At 38.8% G+C, this 16,122-nt stretch overlaps 1 protein-coding gene and 1 pseudogene across 10 annotated transcripts in view; both read right to left on the bottom strand.

The window, feature by feature from the left end:
* The window catches only part of LOC129777193 (cubilin), a 305,807-nt gene that overhangs the window by 212,551 nt on the left and 77,134 nt on the right, over positions 1–16,122 (bottom strand). For all 10 annotated transcript variants that reach the window (XM_055783331.1, XM_055783382.1, XM_055783374.1 and 7 more), the window contains exon 4: positions 13,713–14,600. In XM_055783331.1, coding sequence (XP_055639306.1) covers positions 13,713–14,592 — 880 coding nt within the window. In that variant the 5' untranslated portion in view covers positions 14,593–14,600. The remainder of the gene's footprint in view (positions 1–13,712; positions 14,601–16,122) is intronic.
* Positions 4,500–4,666, bottom strand: LOC129763817 (U4 spliceosomal RNA; annotated as a pseudogene).

The raw sequence follows: 16,122 nt of genomic DNA, 5'->3' as shown, positions 1-16,122 counted from the left end.
ATCGAGCATGTTGTCTGGTCGTGTATCCGGTTCCATGCTGCTCGCTCTCAGCTCTCTAGAGCACTGAGAGCACAAGGCAGACAATCGGAGATCCCCGTCCGGGATATCTTAGGTAGCCGTGATCCTGATCTTCTGTTCCTCAGGAACGCCGATGTCAACGTTTAATGATGTTTCCTGAAATGTGTCCCCGTTTTATATCCCTCCTATCCGATCGATAAACTTTTACTTAGTCGCGGCAATACATACACACACTCTTTACAGATACACGGGCCAAAGGTTGTGCAGTCCACTGATCATTCAACAAGAGCCAAAGGTTGTACCGCTCATGACAACTCTACACGAACTGATGATTGCGCCGGTTAGTGACCATTCTATCCTGGATTCCTCGAGTCAAGAAAGACGCACCACGCTAGATATGAGGTACAGACTAGGGGGGCGTTGCTGATTAAGGGTCAGCTGCATCCCAATAGGAAGTATCCCGTGTCGGGCACACGTACAGAGCATTGGAGACAGCAACATCCGAATTACGAAAACACTTGTAATACTAACCTCGAGCCAACCGCGAGTAATCGGTTACATATTACTAACATAGATAATAAGAAAAATTGTCAAAGTATTGAACTCCCGGCCCCGTGAGGCTAACGCCATATGAGCCTTGATAAAAATATATATTTTGGAAAAAAAAAATAAATAAATAAATTAGAAATATTTTTTTAAATATTTAGAGAATGGCTACATTTAGAAGGAGATTGATAATAACCTTTTTCGTTTCAAATAACATCAGGATTCATAATTTGTGGCTAAAAATAATTGTTAACATACAAAAATTTGAAGTTTCGAAAATTCCTAAAAATTCGATGTTCCACAAATTTCGTCAAAAATAGTTTTACCATCTTGGGCCCATTTTTTAAATTTTCCGCATGACTGCTATTTTGAATGAAAAAAATAAAAAATATGTATTTTGGATTTTGTAAATTGAATTTTTATTTTGTAAATAAAAAATAGAGTACTAATTTTTTTTTCTCAGTGTACATTTTTTTCATATTCAACCATCAATACTCTATAACTCTTTCTAAGACACTATTTCGGTACGATTCATAGTTTTTGAGATATAAATTATCAAAGATTTCTCTTACTCAAATCGATACGCCCTTTTCAAAAGTTACGCTTGAGTCAAAAAAATTCCCAATTGCTGTGGAAAACTCATATTTCCTCGAACCCAAACGGAATACACACTTTCATTCGAATCAAAAATACTCATGTTTTGTCATTTGTCGATTTCATTTGGAATTATTCATTAATATAATGTGATGTGATGTTGTTTCAATTTTTCGAAAATTAAAGAGAGGTTATTTGTATCATGTACGTACAGAAGCAACTACTCATGATGGATGTTTTTTACTCAATTGAATGATGAAATATAATCCGGAAAAAAAATTATAAGAGGTTGTGTCCAAGATACGACCGCTTTGTTGACGTAGAACTATGCTGTTATTTTATATAAGTCGCTCATTTATACCTTCGGATATTATTCTATAATGCTGTGAAATTTTAGAAACAACTGCTTAGTAGAATAATCTCTGAAATGGTTTTTTCATTGTAGAATCAGTTGACGATAATTGATTGATGATTCATTCTTGCACTCGCAAAACAATACACTAGCTGACCGTATGTCGCAATTTATTTCATGTCAATGCATTGAATATTAGCGCAAATGCAATCCTAGTTGAAGGCAGGTTTGCGACTGGCACGCGAACTCAAATAACTTATAACATTCCAGTAAGACATTCAAGATGCATGGTATTCCCCAAACAATTGTTTGGCGCACAACCTTAACGCCTGCTTCGCCATAACGTCAGTTTAATGCATTGATACATTCTCAAAGGCATCAACAAAGCCCTTATGATGACAGAAAACAAATAATGTTGATGAGTTTGGTTGCTGCCTGGGTAACGGCGTTTGCATTTTCGACCGACGCGCCGAAATCGCCTACGTCGCTGTTGTTCGATGCGGTGTCACACTCGCGAAGCCTCGTTTCAATGCGAGCGCTTTTCACTGCACCAACATCGCGTGCATCATTAGATGACGCTTGCCTCGAAATTTTATTGCCCCTGGCAATGCGTTCGTTTTTTACAGGGTTCTAGCCTGCCTTCCTCTTCCTCTTGCTCATCACACACTACGCGAAGCGTCCAATTTATGACGCGGAAAGGAAAACACACGATCCGAATAACGCGAAAAAGGAATAGAAAAACCAAACGACGATATCCAAGTTGGATTACCACTGGTGGGGTCCAATCTTAGATCGAAGCGCAGCGAAAGCAAAGAGAACTGGATTGCTCAACAGTCCAATGCCAAAGTTTGCCTCAGAGAGATCCACTATTTATACTCTAGGTAAGTATTCCCCTTCATTCTTCTACTTTTCCTTTGTTCACGGAGACTTTTAATCCTACGATTTCCCCTCCGTTGGTCGTCGATAATTGCTCGTTATTGACAGCTCTGTTCGGGAATGCACATAAATGGAAAGAACAAATATATGGGAAAATGGAAACGCTTAAAATTTTCATGAATTTTAACCATTTACAAACCAGGGGATTCTAATGTATAATATATTAAACAAATCTTACGGAATTTCCGATTCGTTTAGTATGTAAATCGTCAAAATCTGTTCGCGGCAAAACAGTTATTAACGTTAACTTTATTTCATAAAAACGTGACCTGTTTTCTGATTTGGCACCCTTACGGAAAGACGTAGTTCTACGTAAAAATTGCAATTGAAAATTCGCGGATTTTGGCGTCCCAGAGGCCTACGCTACTGTTTCCATCCAACCCCATTGGGTGAAAACAAACGAGATCAACTTCAATTTAGTTCGAGCGCATTATGTAGAATGGATATTGGAAAATACGGATGCCATCATCACTGCCGGCACTCTCTCTCATTCATCAACCGATGGATGGTTCACTGCCATTTGTTTTTTTATCTGTATCTATAGGATTGGAAACCTGCCAATGGCTCTTATGGTTCACGCACGGCACACATGCCGTTTTGGCGTAGATAAAGCATTCGGGACATCGCACTCACCATTTGTAGAACTAAAAAGTGGTTCATTCGCAGTTGTTTTTTATATTTCGCCCCGTCTCTATTTTTTTCTCTCTCTTTCTCACCCTGGCTAAGTCTGGTAAACCACCTACACGTGCGATAGTGAATGATTAATAGGATGTGATAAGGTCCCTGCTTCGTGCACCCACTCCATCTGGACGCGTGCGTTGTTGTTTTACAGCGTCTATTACTTGCAGCATCTCAGTTGCTCGGTTTCTATTCGTGTATTCTACGTGTGGAACATAAAACACGGTCGAAATGGCACAGGATTTTTTGTCATTTCACTCTTGCTTCTCTTCATAACGTACTCACCTTCTGTGGAACGGTTTGGAACCATTCTCATTTGGGGACAATTGTGTCACGTGGACATGTCAAATGGGTGTTGAGTGGCACTTACCTGAAACGGAGGAAATTATTATTATTATTAAACTAGTGCCACATTTTATTTCTTCGATGGAATTTTACATCGAATATTTCGATAGAAAAGTGAGGTTAAAATTGTCTAAGAGACCTGCTTGATGGATGCTTAAATGTGGGTTACAGAGCGATTAAAAAAATCTGCACAAAAGTAAGTAAATGTGTCAACATCAGCATTACTTCCACTCTTCCCCGGAGGTGAGGATAAATTTGTCAACACACACTTCTTCCGGTATTACATTCAAACTTAAAACGCTGTATATCCACATCCACAAATAGAAGGAAAAAGTCGAGTCTGTTATAAGAAAGTTGAATACGTTATGCAAATACTCGTAGAGGAGCGAAACGCTTTCGGCTCGAAACAACAACGACGAAATGCTTCACCAGCAGAGAGTTTTTGTGAGGGATTTCCTCCACCAGTGCTGAAAAATGTGAAAAAATTGACATTTGAATGTTCCACCCGATGTGCGAGTCGTCGACGACAACGACAATATATTTAAATTGTGAAATATTTGTGCTGCAGCTTAGAAGTTAGGTTTCACGTTTACCGCTTTTCGTTTGGCTTTTTTCTTTCTTTCTCTAGGATATGGTTACGGCATTGCTATATTTAGGCAGATCTTGAAATACAATATTTTACAATAAGTTGCTGTTACGTGAAGTTTTATCCTTGAGAACACCGAAATAATTAAAAGAGAAACTTGATTTTTACTTTTTTTCAGCGAGCTTCAATTTTTTACCCCCTGTTGGATGTGAACCACTGCGTCCATTATTTTGAACTATTATGGTATACTCCTTTTTTATGCTATACTTCAAGCTTATCTATTGCTTATTGATGAAGGAGTAGACTGAAAGCTATAGCTAGATACCGTTTTGTCTCATATTCCGAACACTGGCCATTAAACAGTGTCTCATTACTCAAAATGGTACTCTTTCGCGAAATTAATTTTATTTTTGGACACAATAGAGCCTTCTTTTTCATTTGACTACAATAAAATTGATTTACAAAAACTATGGATGGGTTAAACCTATGATATAACCGCAAGGTTGACGTAGGTCTGCCGTTGGCTTAGTAATCAATTGTATTTCTTCAATTAGCAATAATCCCACCTCAGATGATCCTCATTGGGTACGATATCGCCACTGCGCAGTGCTATATTTTGTGTATTGATTAAATTATTGATTTAAATAGTGAATGAATGAAACTATTAACGAATTCAATTGCAAACAAATCTCAGTTTAAGTCAATTCATGCATTATGGTAGTAGTTATCGCAGCAAATAGTTATCAACATGTTGCCTAATCATCAAACGTTATGCGTAGAAGTTCAGTGAGCTGGCGACATTAAGGGGTATCTTCCAATGCAGTATTGAATAATCGAGCCAAAGCGTTGCATTTGTACCCGCTTTTGTAGACCGTGATAGCAAAACGAATTGTGGAGTGTAAAAATGTTTGGGGGTATAAAAGTATTGCCGACTTGAATGTATCTGCAATCCCGATTCTTCCAACTTCTTGGTTTCGGAATCTGTATTGGGAAAACACATTCCGATTTGCAAAAATGCAAGCGAGTACAAAAGTACTCGTAGTTTGCTTCATGGTTTTGAAGTCTGTGTTAGGGAAACATTCCAATTTGCAAAAACGCAAACGAGTACGAAATTCCCACTGCTTGCATCTAAATTTCTATGCCGATTTCCACAGGTTCCATGGTTTTGAAGTCTATGTTAGAGAAACATTCCGATTTCCAGAAACGCAAGCGAGTACAAAAGTACCCGCAGCTTGCTTCAATTTTGCAATGTCGATTTCCTCAGGCTCCATGGTTTTGAAATCTGTGTTAGGGAAACATCCATCCATTCCAGCGATCGTACCTCAATCGTTGCGCAATCGTAACTGAGTGGATTTCCGAGCGGCACTCGCTTATATACCGATTGATGTGATTTCAATAGCCTGTTTTGAAAGCAATTTAGGGCTATTAAAACAAGTTTTTGGATCAAAAAGTAACGAGCATATAACGCGTAGACATTTTATCTTTCGAATGAAGTATTTATCATATCGTTTCGTTCAGTTGTTTATGAGCTATTAACGCTCAAAATCTCGGTCTCCAGCGTAACGCTTTCGTTTTCGAAACTTTGAACTTACACCCCAGTATAGAAATGAAAGACGGAAGATGTATTTAAATGGAAATTAGCATTTGGAGCTCGACAGTTATTCTCTAGACAAAAACTGTCTTGGACAAAGTTGTTACATACGATTGAGCGCTCATTTTTATGTTATCAAAAATAGGGTGACCAAAATTGTTGACGAAATAAAAAATCTAACTTTCTTATCTTTATAGATAGATGTAAACATAGTTCGACAATGTTGTAGTCCTAGTTATTTGAGACATCTTTGTACAACAAAGTTTTTTTCTATCTCTTGAAATAACAGATATAGCGTCTTTTTCTAAGTTACGTTAGGGTCACCATGAAAAAAACAGTTTTTTTCTCTAACTTTATTATTTAAAATTCTACATACAAATTGTTTTCGGAAGACTTTTAGAGCTTACTAATACAAATATTTTGCGATGCAGAACTTTTCAATATCTCAACTTTACTCAATGTTATGAATATTTCGTCCCAAAAAATACGCTCTCTTCAATTGTTTGTCATTCCTCCTGATGTAGACACAAACAATGTTTATTGACGGCATTTGAAAGAGCATATTTCCATCTACATGATGTGTGATTTTCAACACTGTGTTATTTTGACGTAGGACTACGTCTAACCGGAAGATATAGGGGGTGAAATGGAAATCTAGGTACTGAACAAATAGGAAAAAATGCAAGATTTGGAACGCTTATAACTCGAGCATTTCTCAATAGATCGCAAAGGTTTTTGCATCAATCGATAGGAAATATATCTACGCATCTATCATAACGAATAACATTTCATTTTTCATGAGATAAATAATTGAATAATTGTGAAATATCAAGCATTGTCAAAATGCACTGTGTGCTCATTTTTGATTGGTCCATTTTGTGCTCCTCAAATCGTACCGACAAAAACGGGCAACCAGAGCAGCAGCAAAATAGAATGAAGCACGATTGGAAAGGAAAAAGAAAACAATGAACGAAACATTGGTCGCAGTCTCACACATGCGTAATTCTCGAGCCTGCCAGTCAGCTTAAAAATCCCCGCTCCGCTGCCGTAACGATCATTCTCATTCAAACCGTACACCACATCGGTTCGCATCACAACACATCAACAAACCAACCCAAGCAGCCATGTCTGGACATGGTAAAGGAGGAAAAGTGAAGGGAAAGGCAAAATCCCGCTCGAACCGTGTTGATCTGGAGTTCCTCGCAAGGGTAGCTAGGCCGAGCGCGTTAGTACCAGTACACCAGTCCCCCTAGCCGGCGCTATATAGTTTCGGCCGCCGAAGTGATCGAGTAAGCTGGCAAAGCTGCTCGCGGCGATAAGAAAACCCGCATTCGGAACAGAACACATTCAGTTCGGTGGACATCAAGACAACAGGCAGTTGCAGCGAGTGGCGAGTGGCAAACGCAATCGCAAAACGGCAGCAGGTAGCAGAAGAACAAAGTTTGTTCTTTATACAAACTGCTTTGGTGGCAAATTCAGAACAAGGCGGCATCGAGGGCGTTCGAAATGGTTTTTTTCAAAACCACGAGTACAAAGTTTTCTAAATTGGAACCATTCCATAAAACAAGGCGCTTTTCAGGGCCATTAAACCTTCCAAAAAAGAGTTTAGGAAATACAGTTCAATGCTTTCTAAAACATTATCCAAAATAATAATAAAACACAAATTGATTTTTTCATAATTTGTTTGCCAGGATCTGATGAGTATGTGAATTTGACAGTTGTTCTGAGCTTATTGATAGTTGGGGACTTTCCTGATTATTCAATTTTCACCAATTCTTAAATTGTTTCCAGATTGAAAGTACAGTATTTTACAATTAGTTCGACATTTAGCTAATTGGACGGACATGTAATGCGACTTATTTAGTTGGACATTTTTGTAAACATAGAGATCCAAATTATGACCCCACATTGAAAGTCGACACTGTACCACTGTCATCGCAAATGTTCAATTACAGGTTAAAATCGCCTCCAATGCGACACTGAGTGGCGCTTCGGCACGTCGCATTGAATGTAATTTATTGTACAACATGTCACAAAGCTGGATGGGAAGAAATTTTCCAACTGTGAAAGCTGTGGCGAGTGGCAAATGCAATCGCTAAACAGAAAGGTTTAGCCGAACAAGATGGGGATATCGAGTAATAACAAAACAATAAACTCTTTAGATTGAAGATAATTTTGTGATCCTGAAAAGGACCCTTTTTAGCCTGCATGTGAATCCAACGAGCGAACAAATCGTAATGAATGTATTTTTTTGCCATCGCTCCCTTTAACGCTCATTCGTTCGTCTCGTTGGACTCGCCCCTTTGGCTGAGTCTGCCGATTTGTCTCTATCCTGTGAGTGTGTACCGCTAGAGTATAAAACACGCGGACCCCAAAAAAATATCTTATTTTCTTTCAAACCGTAAACCCGTGTGGTTGTACGGCATCGGCATCGTGGACGTAACAAAGGAGGACAAGTTAAGGGAAAGGCAAAGTCCCACTCGAACCGTGCAAGTGTGCAGTTCCCTGTTGGTCGCATTCACTGATTGCTCCGCAAGGGTAACGGCCGAACGGATTGGTGCCGGAGCACCAGTATATTTAACAGGGATTATAGAGTTTCGGCCGTCGGAGTGCTCGAATTGGCTTGCAAAGCTGCTCACGACAATTTGAAAACCCGCATCAAGAACAGAGCAGCTTCGGTTCGGCGCTCATCAAGGCAACAATTAGTTTCAGTGAGTGACAAGTGTTTTCTCCGGCACGTCGCATTAAATGTAATTTACTGAACAATATGTCACAAGCTGGATGGGAAGAAATTTTCCAACTGTGAAAGCTGTGGCGAGTGGCAAACGCAATAGCTAAACAGGATGGTTTAACCGAACAAGATGAGAATATCGAGTGATAACAAAAACACAACACCAAAGGTTCTTTTCAGAACCATCAACATATTCATAAAGAGTAAACAGTAAACTAATCCATTTTTCAGGTAGATAGGTAGGTATTCACGTAGGAGAAGAAAATAAAACAATATATTTAAAATATATATTTAACAAAAGCTGTCCCCTTTGTATAGTCCTACGTCACTCCGGTTATGTCCCCGACATTACCCACCCGTCTTTTTTGTGTTTGAGTAAATTAAAATTGATATCATGAGTATTTTGGTAAAAAACCATCAATAACTTTAAGTAGGATTGGGTGCACCGGTGGCCGAGTGGTTAGCGTATCACATTATCATGCCGGGTGATCGGGTTCGATTCCCGTTCTGGCCGGGGGATTTTTCGTCAAAGAAATTTTCTTCGACTTGCACTGTGGTCACGCGTATTCTAGAGCTTGCCCCTCGGAATACATTCAAGGCGTGTTATTGGGTAAAGAAATCTCAACTAAGTATTACTAAATTACGCTAATTAATGCATACGTTGAGACGGCAAAAGTTCCATAGGGAACGTGAACGCCATTCAAGAAGAAGAAGGATTAAAATATTGACAAGTTCTGCATCGCAAAATGTTGGAATTGATGAGCTCTAAAAGTCGTACGAAGACAGTTTTGATGCAGAATTTGAAATATAAAAGTTAAAGCAAAAAAAAAAACGATTTTTAATGGTCACCCTAATGCTTACAAAAAAGCGCTAAATCGATGATATTAAAAGATTTCCACAAAGTTGTTTAAAATGATTGGTGCTACAACATTGTTGAATTATGTTTATCTCTATCTATAAAGATAAGAAAGTTAGATTTTTTATTTCGTCGACAATTTTGGTCAACCTAAATGAAAAATAAATATGAGCGCTCTACCATGTGTAACAACTTTGTTGAAGACAGTTTTTGTCTAAAAAACAAATATCTCGGACAAAGTTGTTTTTAGCGCTTTCTATCTAAGTTGCATTAGGGTAACCATGAAAAAACGTGCTTTAACTTTTATATTTCTAATTCTACATCAAAACTGTCTTCGTACGACTTTTAATATACAATATTTTGCGACGCAGAATTAATCAATATCTTAATCCTACTTAAAGTTATTGATGTTGTTTTACCTAAAAACTCATGTTTTCAATTTTAATTTTCTCAAACACAAAAAATAACATAATTTTGAACTCACGTATTATACAGAGTGAAATTTGTTCTTTATATACCGTCAAAAAACATTTTTTATGTTTGCCCCAGAAACCATGACAAACAAATGAAAAGAGCGTGTTTGTGTGAAAAAATATCAACAACTTTTAGTGAAGTTGAGGTATTGAAAAGTTCTGCATCTCAAAATATTTGTATTAGTAAGTTCCAAAAGTCTTCCAGAGACAGTTTGTATGTAGAATTTGACATATAAAAGTTATAGCAAAAAATCAGTTCTTTTCATGGTGACCCTAACGTAACTTCGAAAAAATGCGCTATATCAGCTATTTGAAGAGATAGAAAAAAACTTTATTCTACAAAGATGTCTCAAATAACTAGGACTACAACATTGTCGAACTATGTTTATCTCGGTCTATAAAGATAAGAAAGTTAAATTTTTTATTTCATCGAAAATTTTGGTCACCCTATTCTTGATCACATAAAAATGTGCGCTCTATCGTATGTAACAACTTTGTCGAAGACAGTTTCTGTCGAGCTATAAATGCTAATTTCCATTTAAATACATCTCCTGGACTATTGTGCAGTGGGAGTGAGATGGACTGTGAAAAGTCTTTTCGAACTATTCCTTAGGAATGCCCTGCGTCTATAAATGGAAATCAAATCGCCAAATGTCGACTGTTTAGAAGCTGACTGGAATCAAAAGCAAAATATTTGAGGGTCTGTCCATTTATGCTGCTGAAAAGCACGATATCACTTCTAGGTGGAATAATTCGATTTTTTCATCATTTAACGGACATTCGCGATGAGTTCAGACCTTACTTGAATAAAATAATTCCTCTCGCGATCGATAAAGCTCTTCATGTATTACAAATTTGTCCATATTACGCCCCCCTACATGTCCATATCACCCGCATCGAAAAAAATGTTGTACTTGTCGGTCTGTTTTAATTTCAGTGAAAAACATTGAAAAATACTTTTGACGTAGGATTACGTCTTTCAGGAACATATTGGGGTACAAATTGAAAATCGAAAATCGAGCACATCGTGAAAATTGTCCAATTTCAAACGCTTATTGCTCAGTCATTTCATGATGGATTGATAAAATTTTTGCGTCAATAGATTTCGGCACTCGATAACAATTTTTTATGTTGAAGAAAATAATATATGTCATGAAACTAACTATCGAACAATTTAAAAATCTCAACACCTATCTTAACGGCAATACCCACTTCTGATTGGTCGAAATTGACGACACATGCGGAGGGCCCCTAACAGAGAAATCAAAACCAATCTACCTGGGGGAAATCGACATTGCAAATACATGAAAGTAGGGGGAACTTTTGTTCCTACCGAAATGTATTCCCTAACAGAGACATCTAAACCATGCTGTCTGGGGGAAATCAGCATTGCAAATACATGAAAGTAGGGGGAGTTTATGTTCTTACCGAAATGTATTCCCTAACAGAGACATCAAAGCCAAGCTGCCTGGGGGAAATCGACATTGCAAATACATGAAAGTATGGGGAACTTTTGTTCCTACTGAGATGTGTTTCCTAACAGAGACATCAAAACCAAGGTGCCCAGGGGAAATCGGCATTGCAAATATATGCAATTCGGGGGCATTTTTATATTGCAATTAAGGTTAGTGATACGATTAATTCTAGCAAATAAAAATTAAATTTGGAACGTTAATGTTGGTTGCTTCGTGAAATTTCATATCAATGACCGATCGTGTATTGTGAAAAATTTAGCATAAGTGTAAGTGTAAAATTGTATATGGTAGCAGTTGTGTTAAAAATGACTTGATATATGAAACGATTTATTTCAATTTTCATAAATAAAAGCCAAGGTGTGGTCCCACTCGAGTACGGGTCGTTTGGTTTAAGCTCTCTGTTTTGTTGTGTTTATTTCCACCCAAGGAAAGTTTAGACGAGAAAAATTGGAAAAGTGAAGAAATATTAGAAAAAGTGATTTCCCATATATTCTACATATAGTATTAGGTGCTGTTAGTCCAATTAAAATTCGCATTTGGGTTGAATAAATACTCAGAAAGTAAAAATTATAAAAGAACATTACCTTTGCATTTCAATTATGTTTTCTCTATATTAAAGTAACATGTTTTTACTGACGAGAAAAATTGATAATTGTGTTCGGTATTGGTAATTATTAACTCCTGTGACTTTTTTTGTAAAATATTTGGCCAATTAGGTAGAAGAACAGTATATTGAATTGCAAGAAACTGCAACAAAGTTTTGGGAAACACAAGTTTCCAAAGATGTAATTGAAGTTCTTCTTACGTTTTACCCCCACCTCCCCTACCAAATTATCCCAATCGCTAATTTAATAAATGAGGAAATACCTTTAAACCGCCGTGTTCCAGCCTATTTCACGAGTCTGTAAATCGTGAATATTGATCTAAAATCTGAAATCAATAATCTGACTTTTGGAACGGAAACATGATGCCCAAAGCACTTCAATAAACCATAAAAAAATATCCACCAACACAGGCTCGGTGATTGATTGAAACTAATCCACAAGATCCAATATTGACACCGTCACGAGTGAGGGATTAGCACACGCACAATCTTGATTGAAAGACTATTTACTCATCACATAATTTCCCACAGCGTACCGCTGGATAATAACGAGGTCTCCAGTTTTCGGGAACCGTCGCTCAATAGCTCTGACCTCGCCCGCACGAATCTGTGCCAATGGAAACAACCCAACCGTATTGTGAGTTCGTCAACAAACGTATTCCCACTTATTTGCATACACATTGCAGCGCACTGCAGTCCGTGTCAACCAAATCCGGGCGATGGTTCGGTAGAGCACCGTCGTCGCCATTATTGTCGCAAACGATAAAAACAATCAATTAGCGGGCTTATTGTCGAACAGTGTTTCATTTAACGACGATGACATTTATTATGTTGATTTTTTTTGCTGATTGTTTCCCGTGCTAATCTCCGGCTCTTCGTTAAATACGTCGGATTCAATTAAAATTCTAAATTAAATTCTTCGCCAAACATTTGTAATATAAGCTAATTTCATTTCCATAACGCGTCTCCGACGCACGGTAAACCTGACCAGAGCTTGGGGCGTGGAATGAAAAACTTATGGCTTCGCAGGATTCCTCCACTGCCTGGAATTTTGAGCTTGGGGACAAACATGTGAAATGCTTTCCAAATCCACCGGATCGAGAGTCGTTGCTTGTTCCATCCATTTAGCGGCATTTTGTTTCCCCCATCCTCGTTTCTTCAACGAAAACTTTTCAAGAGTTTTATTTGCAACTGTCGTGAAGTCGTGGGTTGAATTTTATTTATCATTAGGCGTGTATTTTGGGTAATACACACCCAAATATTCTTCTGTAAATTACGTAAATCCTTATCAGTCTTCGGAGCAATAAGCATTCATCAAACGCCGTCAACAACGAGCCGAATGATGAATGATAGCTTTCCACAACTTTCCCAATAGGATGTCAACCGAGTTCATCAATTCACGCGGGTACGCGTTAACCGCTCGCCTGTTTGAATGCTAATCTATGCCAGAGTACACACACACACACATTTCAAAATAATCACAGTGTCCCAATTGTCACGCGGGAATCATCCCGAAATTCCACCCAAAAGAGGGAACCAGCCGGGTCGGGGTTCAGCTCCGGCTATTAAAGCGGTAATGAGCTTCAAAGTGGCGGAAAATTATCATCGGCTCAATTTTGTGTGTATGTCGCAGCTGCTGCAGACTTTGAGGCGAATTTCGTACGCCGGTATCGGTGTGAGGGAGAGGAAGCTTTTCCATCAAGACTCGATGAAAATGAAGATGGATTATGGGATGCCATCGCGAAGCCTTATCACATGGGAGATAGGGAAGGGACACAATCTACCTTGACATAATTAATGAGCTGAGGCGGAGCCTAGCGACGATCGATGACGATCCAATCTTAATATACTGTATATGAGTTAAATAATTAGATACGAGATGACATTCGCAGGATGTGGTTCGATGGTGGATTTTAATTCTACCTACCTCCGTGGAGAAACGTAAACATGTTAACAACGAGTAGTGCTGACAAAAACAATCGCACCGCTTTCTGCACTCCAACTGCCGCTGCAGGGTGAGGGCTGTGTCGTCGGGTTGCATCTCCAAAGTTATCGCCTTCAATCTCTGGTTCTCTTCCAAAACTATTGCTGCTGCCAGTGTCAGTGTCACCGCTACCATCACCCGCCAATCGCTGTTTTCGTCGTCCTCCGAGAAGCCTGGGGAATAGCTGCCTCGCTGAGGTGGTGGAGAACGAGATTCTACTATTGTGGCTACCGACATTGGATAAGGAAGTGTACGAAGACACGAGGGTGACCAGCAGTAGCTGGAACAGCTGTAGTATCGTTTCTGCTGATGAGGCTTCGCTTCGGTCAAGCTTGTGACGAGTCGTCGTGGCGGAAGTCTTTCTACAGTACTGGTTGTTACTATGGCAGTTTTCGGTTGATGCTTGTTGATGTTGCTTCTGGAACAGTAGTGGGGACTCATCGTATGCACCACCAAGACTACCACAGCGGTAGCGCAAAGCAGTTGTGGCTGGTGTACGGATCGTGCCGCTACCGGACCGCTTCCACCGGTGGTCCAGCAGTTTGGCACACTCGGATCGCCAGCAGGGCCAACAGAGCGGACCGCACTGGCATCGCTGTTGTGTGCGTCGCCGACCTCCTTCGAATCGGAACTGCTGTTGTTCCAGCCGGCTCGTCGGGGGCAGCGTTTCTTTAAAGCTTCCGATGAAATCGTTGTAATCGATGCTATCGTCCACGTTCGGTCGCCGATCGAGCGAATTGTCGATGCTACGTGTGAAAAGATCTTGCTCTGTGCTAGATTGGCGCTGGTATGTCCTCTCGATGAATAATACTTCTGAGGCCATGCTGTGCCCTGCAAGGGAAGAGAAAGAAAATCATCATTTAAATGAACAATACTGAAAAATTGTTATAAAAGAAAGAATTTTAACATTTTGCATTTCCACAGTAAACAGCATATTCAACAAACCCCGAGTCGTTGCGATTGAACATAGTGGCATTACTGTTTGGACACTTGAACATTTACATTTATTTTATTTATTGTAATTGTTGTAGAGTGAGGTGAAATCTTTTAATTTACCACAACCAGATCCAATTTCATTTCCATTGAAATTCTTATTCAAAAAGCTACATTCTCAATTAACTAATCTTAACTTCATAACTAAAAAAAATCAAAAGTTTTGCTGATTTCCCCTGCTGAACCAAGCCACACAATCTCGCCGAAATACACTGAAAATATTTTTATTTTTAATGTCATTTGGAAGTAGATTCCAAAGAGCAATGCCCCGCACAAATAAAGTATTGCCGTAATGTGATACTGTACTGTACTGCACTGTGGAATTACGAAATTTCTCACCCGAGAACTTCTAGACGGTTGTAGGTTATCTTTTAAATATTTAGGAGATGTAAAATGGATTACTTTAAATATAGTCAAACATACACGTAGCTTAAAAAATTCAAACAATGGGCACCCGAGTAATTGCTTTTGAAGATGACAGACATGAGAATATCTTCTTCTTCTTCTTCAATGGCACTAACGTTCCTAGAGGAACTTCGCCGTCTCAACGTAGTATTACTTGCGTCATTTTTATTAGTACTTAGTTGAGATTTCTATGCCAAATAACACGCCTTGAATGCATTCTGAGTGGCAAGCTCTAGAATACGCGTGAACACAGTGCAAGTCGGAGGAAATTTCTTTGACGAAAAATTCCCCCGACCAGAACGGGAATCGAACCCGAACACCCGGCATGTTAGTTATGACGCTAACCACTCGGCCAAGGGAGCACAATGAGAATATCTATGAGGATTGAATACATAACGAACACAGCTGTTTAAAGCAATACGTAGTTTATTCAAGGCTCTAGGTGAAGCATTCAAGAGAAACTCTGCACCATACAGAAAATGAGGTAGAATTAAAGATTTGAATAACTTTAATTTTACTTCGGCTTTAGCCATACTGGACGTTAGTCGTAGACGCCGAAGAACATTGTATACCTTCGAACACATAGTGAATAGTTGACAGTCCCAATCAAGATTGGAAGGTAAAATGAAACCAAGGTTGGTATACTTATCAACATATTCAACAATGTTTTGACCAAGAATAACATCGGGTAACAAGATACGATTTCTAGTCATTGAAATGAACATCACCTTAGTTTTATCTACGTTTATGAGAAACAGGTTTTGGAGAGATCAACTATAGACGAATTTCATGCCAACTCGTCTCAGGAGTTGGCAGCGCCATCTCAGATAGCAATGAAACGTTGTGGGTGTAAAGACATGGGTCATTTAAACTTTGTATTCTTTGCATATTCGAAATATTCGAAAAAGAATTAGACTACTTTTTGGAAAAAGCCGATTTTTTTTCTTAATTTTTT

The sequence above is a fragment of the Toxorhynchites rutilus genome, chromosome 1 (assembly GCF_029784135.1).
Source record: "Toxorhynchites rutilus septentrionalis strain SRP chromosome 1, ASM2978413v1, whole genome shotgun sequence".
NCBI classification, from domain to species: domain Eukaryota; kingdom Metazoa; phylum Arthropoda; class Insecta; order Diptera; family Culicidae; genus Toxorhynchites; species Toxorhynchites rutilus.
The sequence above is the reverse complement of the archived record's forward strand: the minus strand, read 5'-3'. Positions and strand labels throughout refer to the sequence as shown.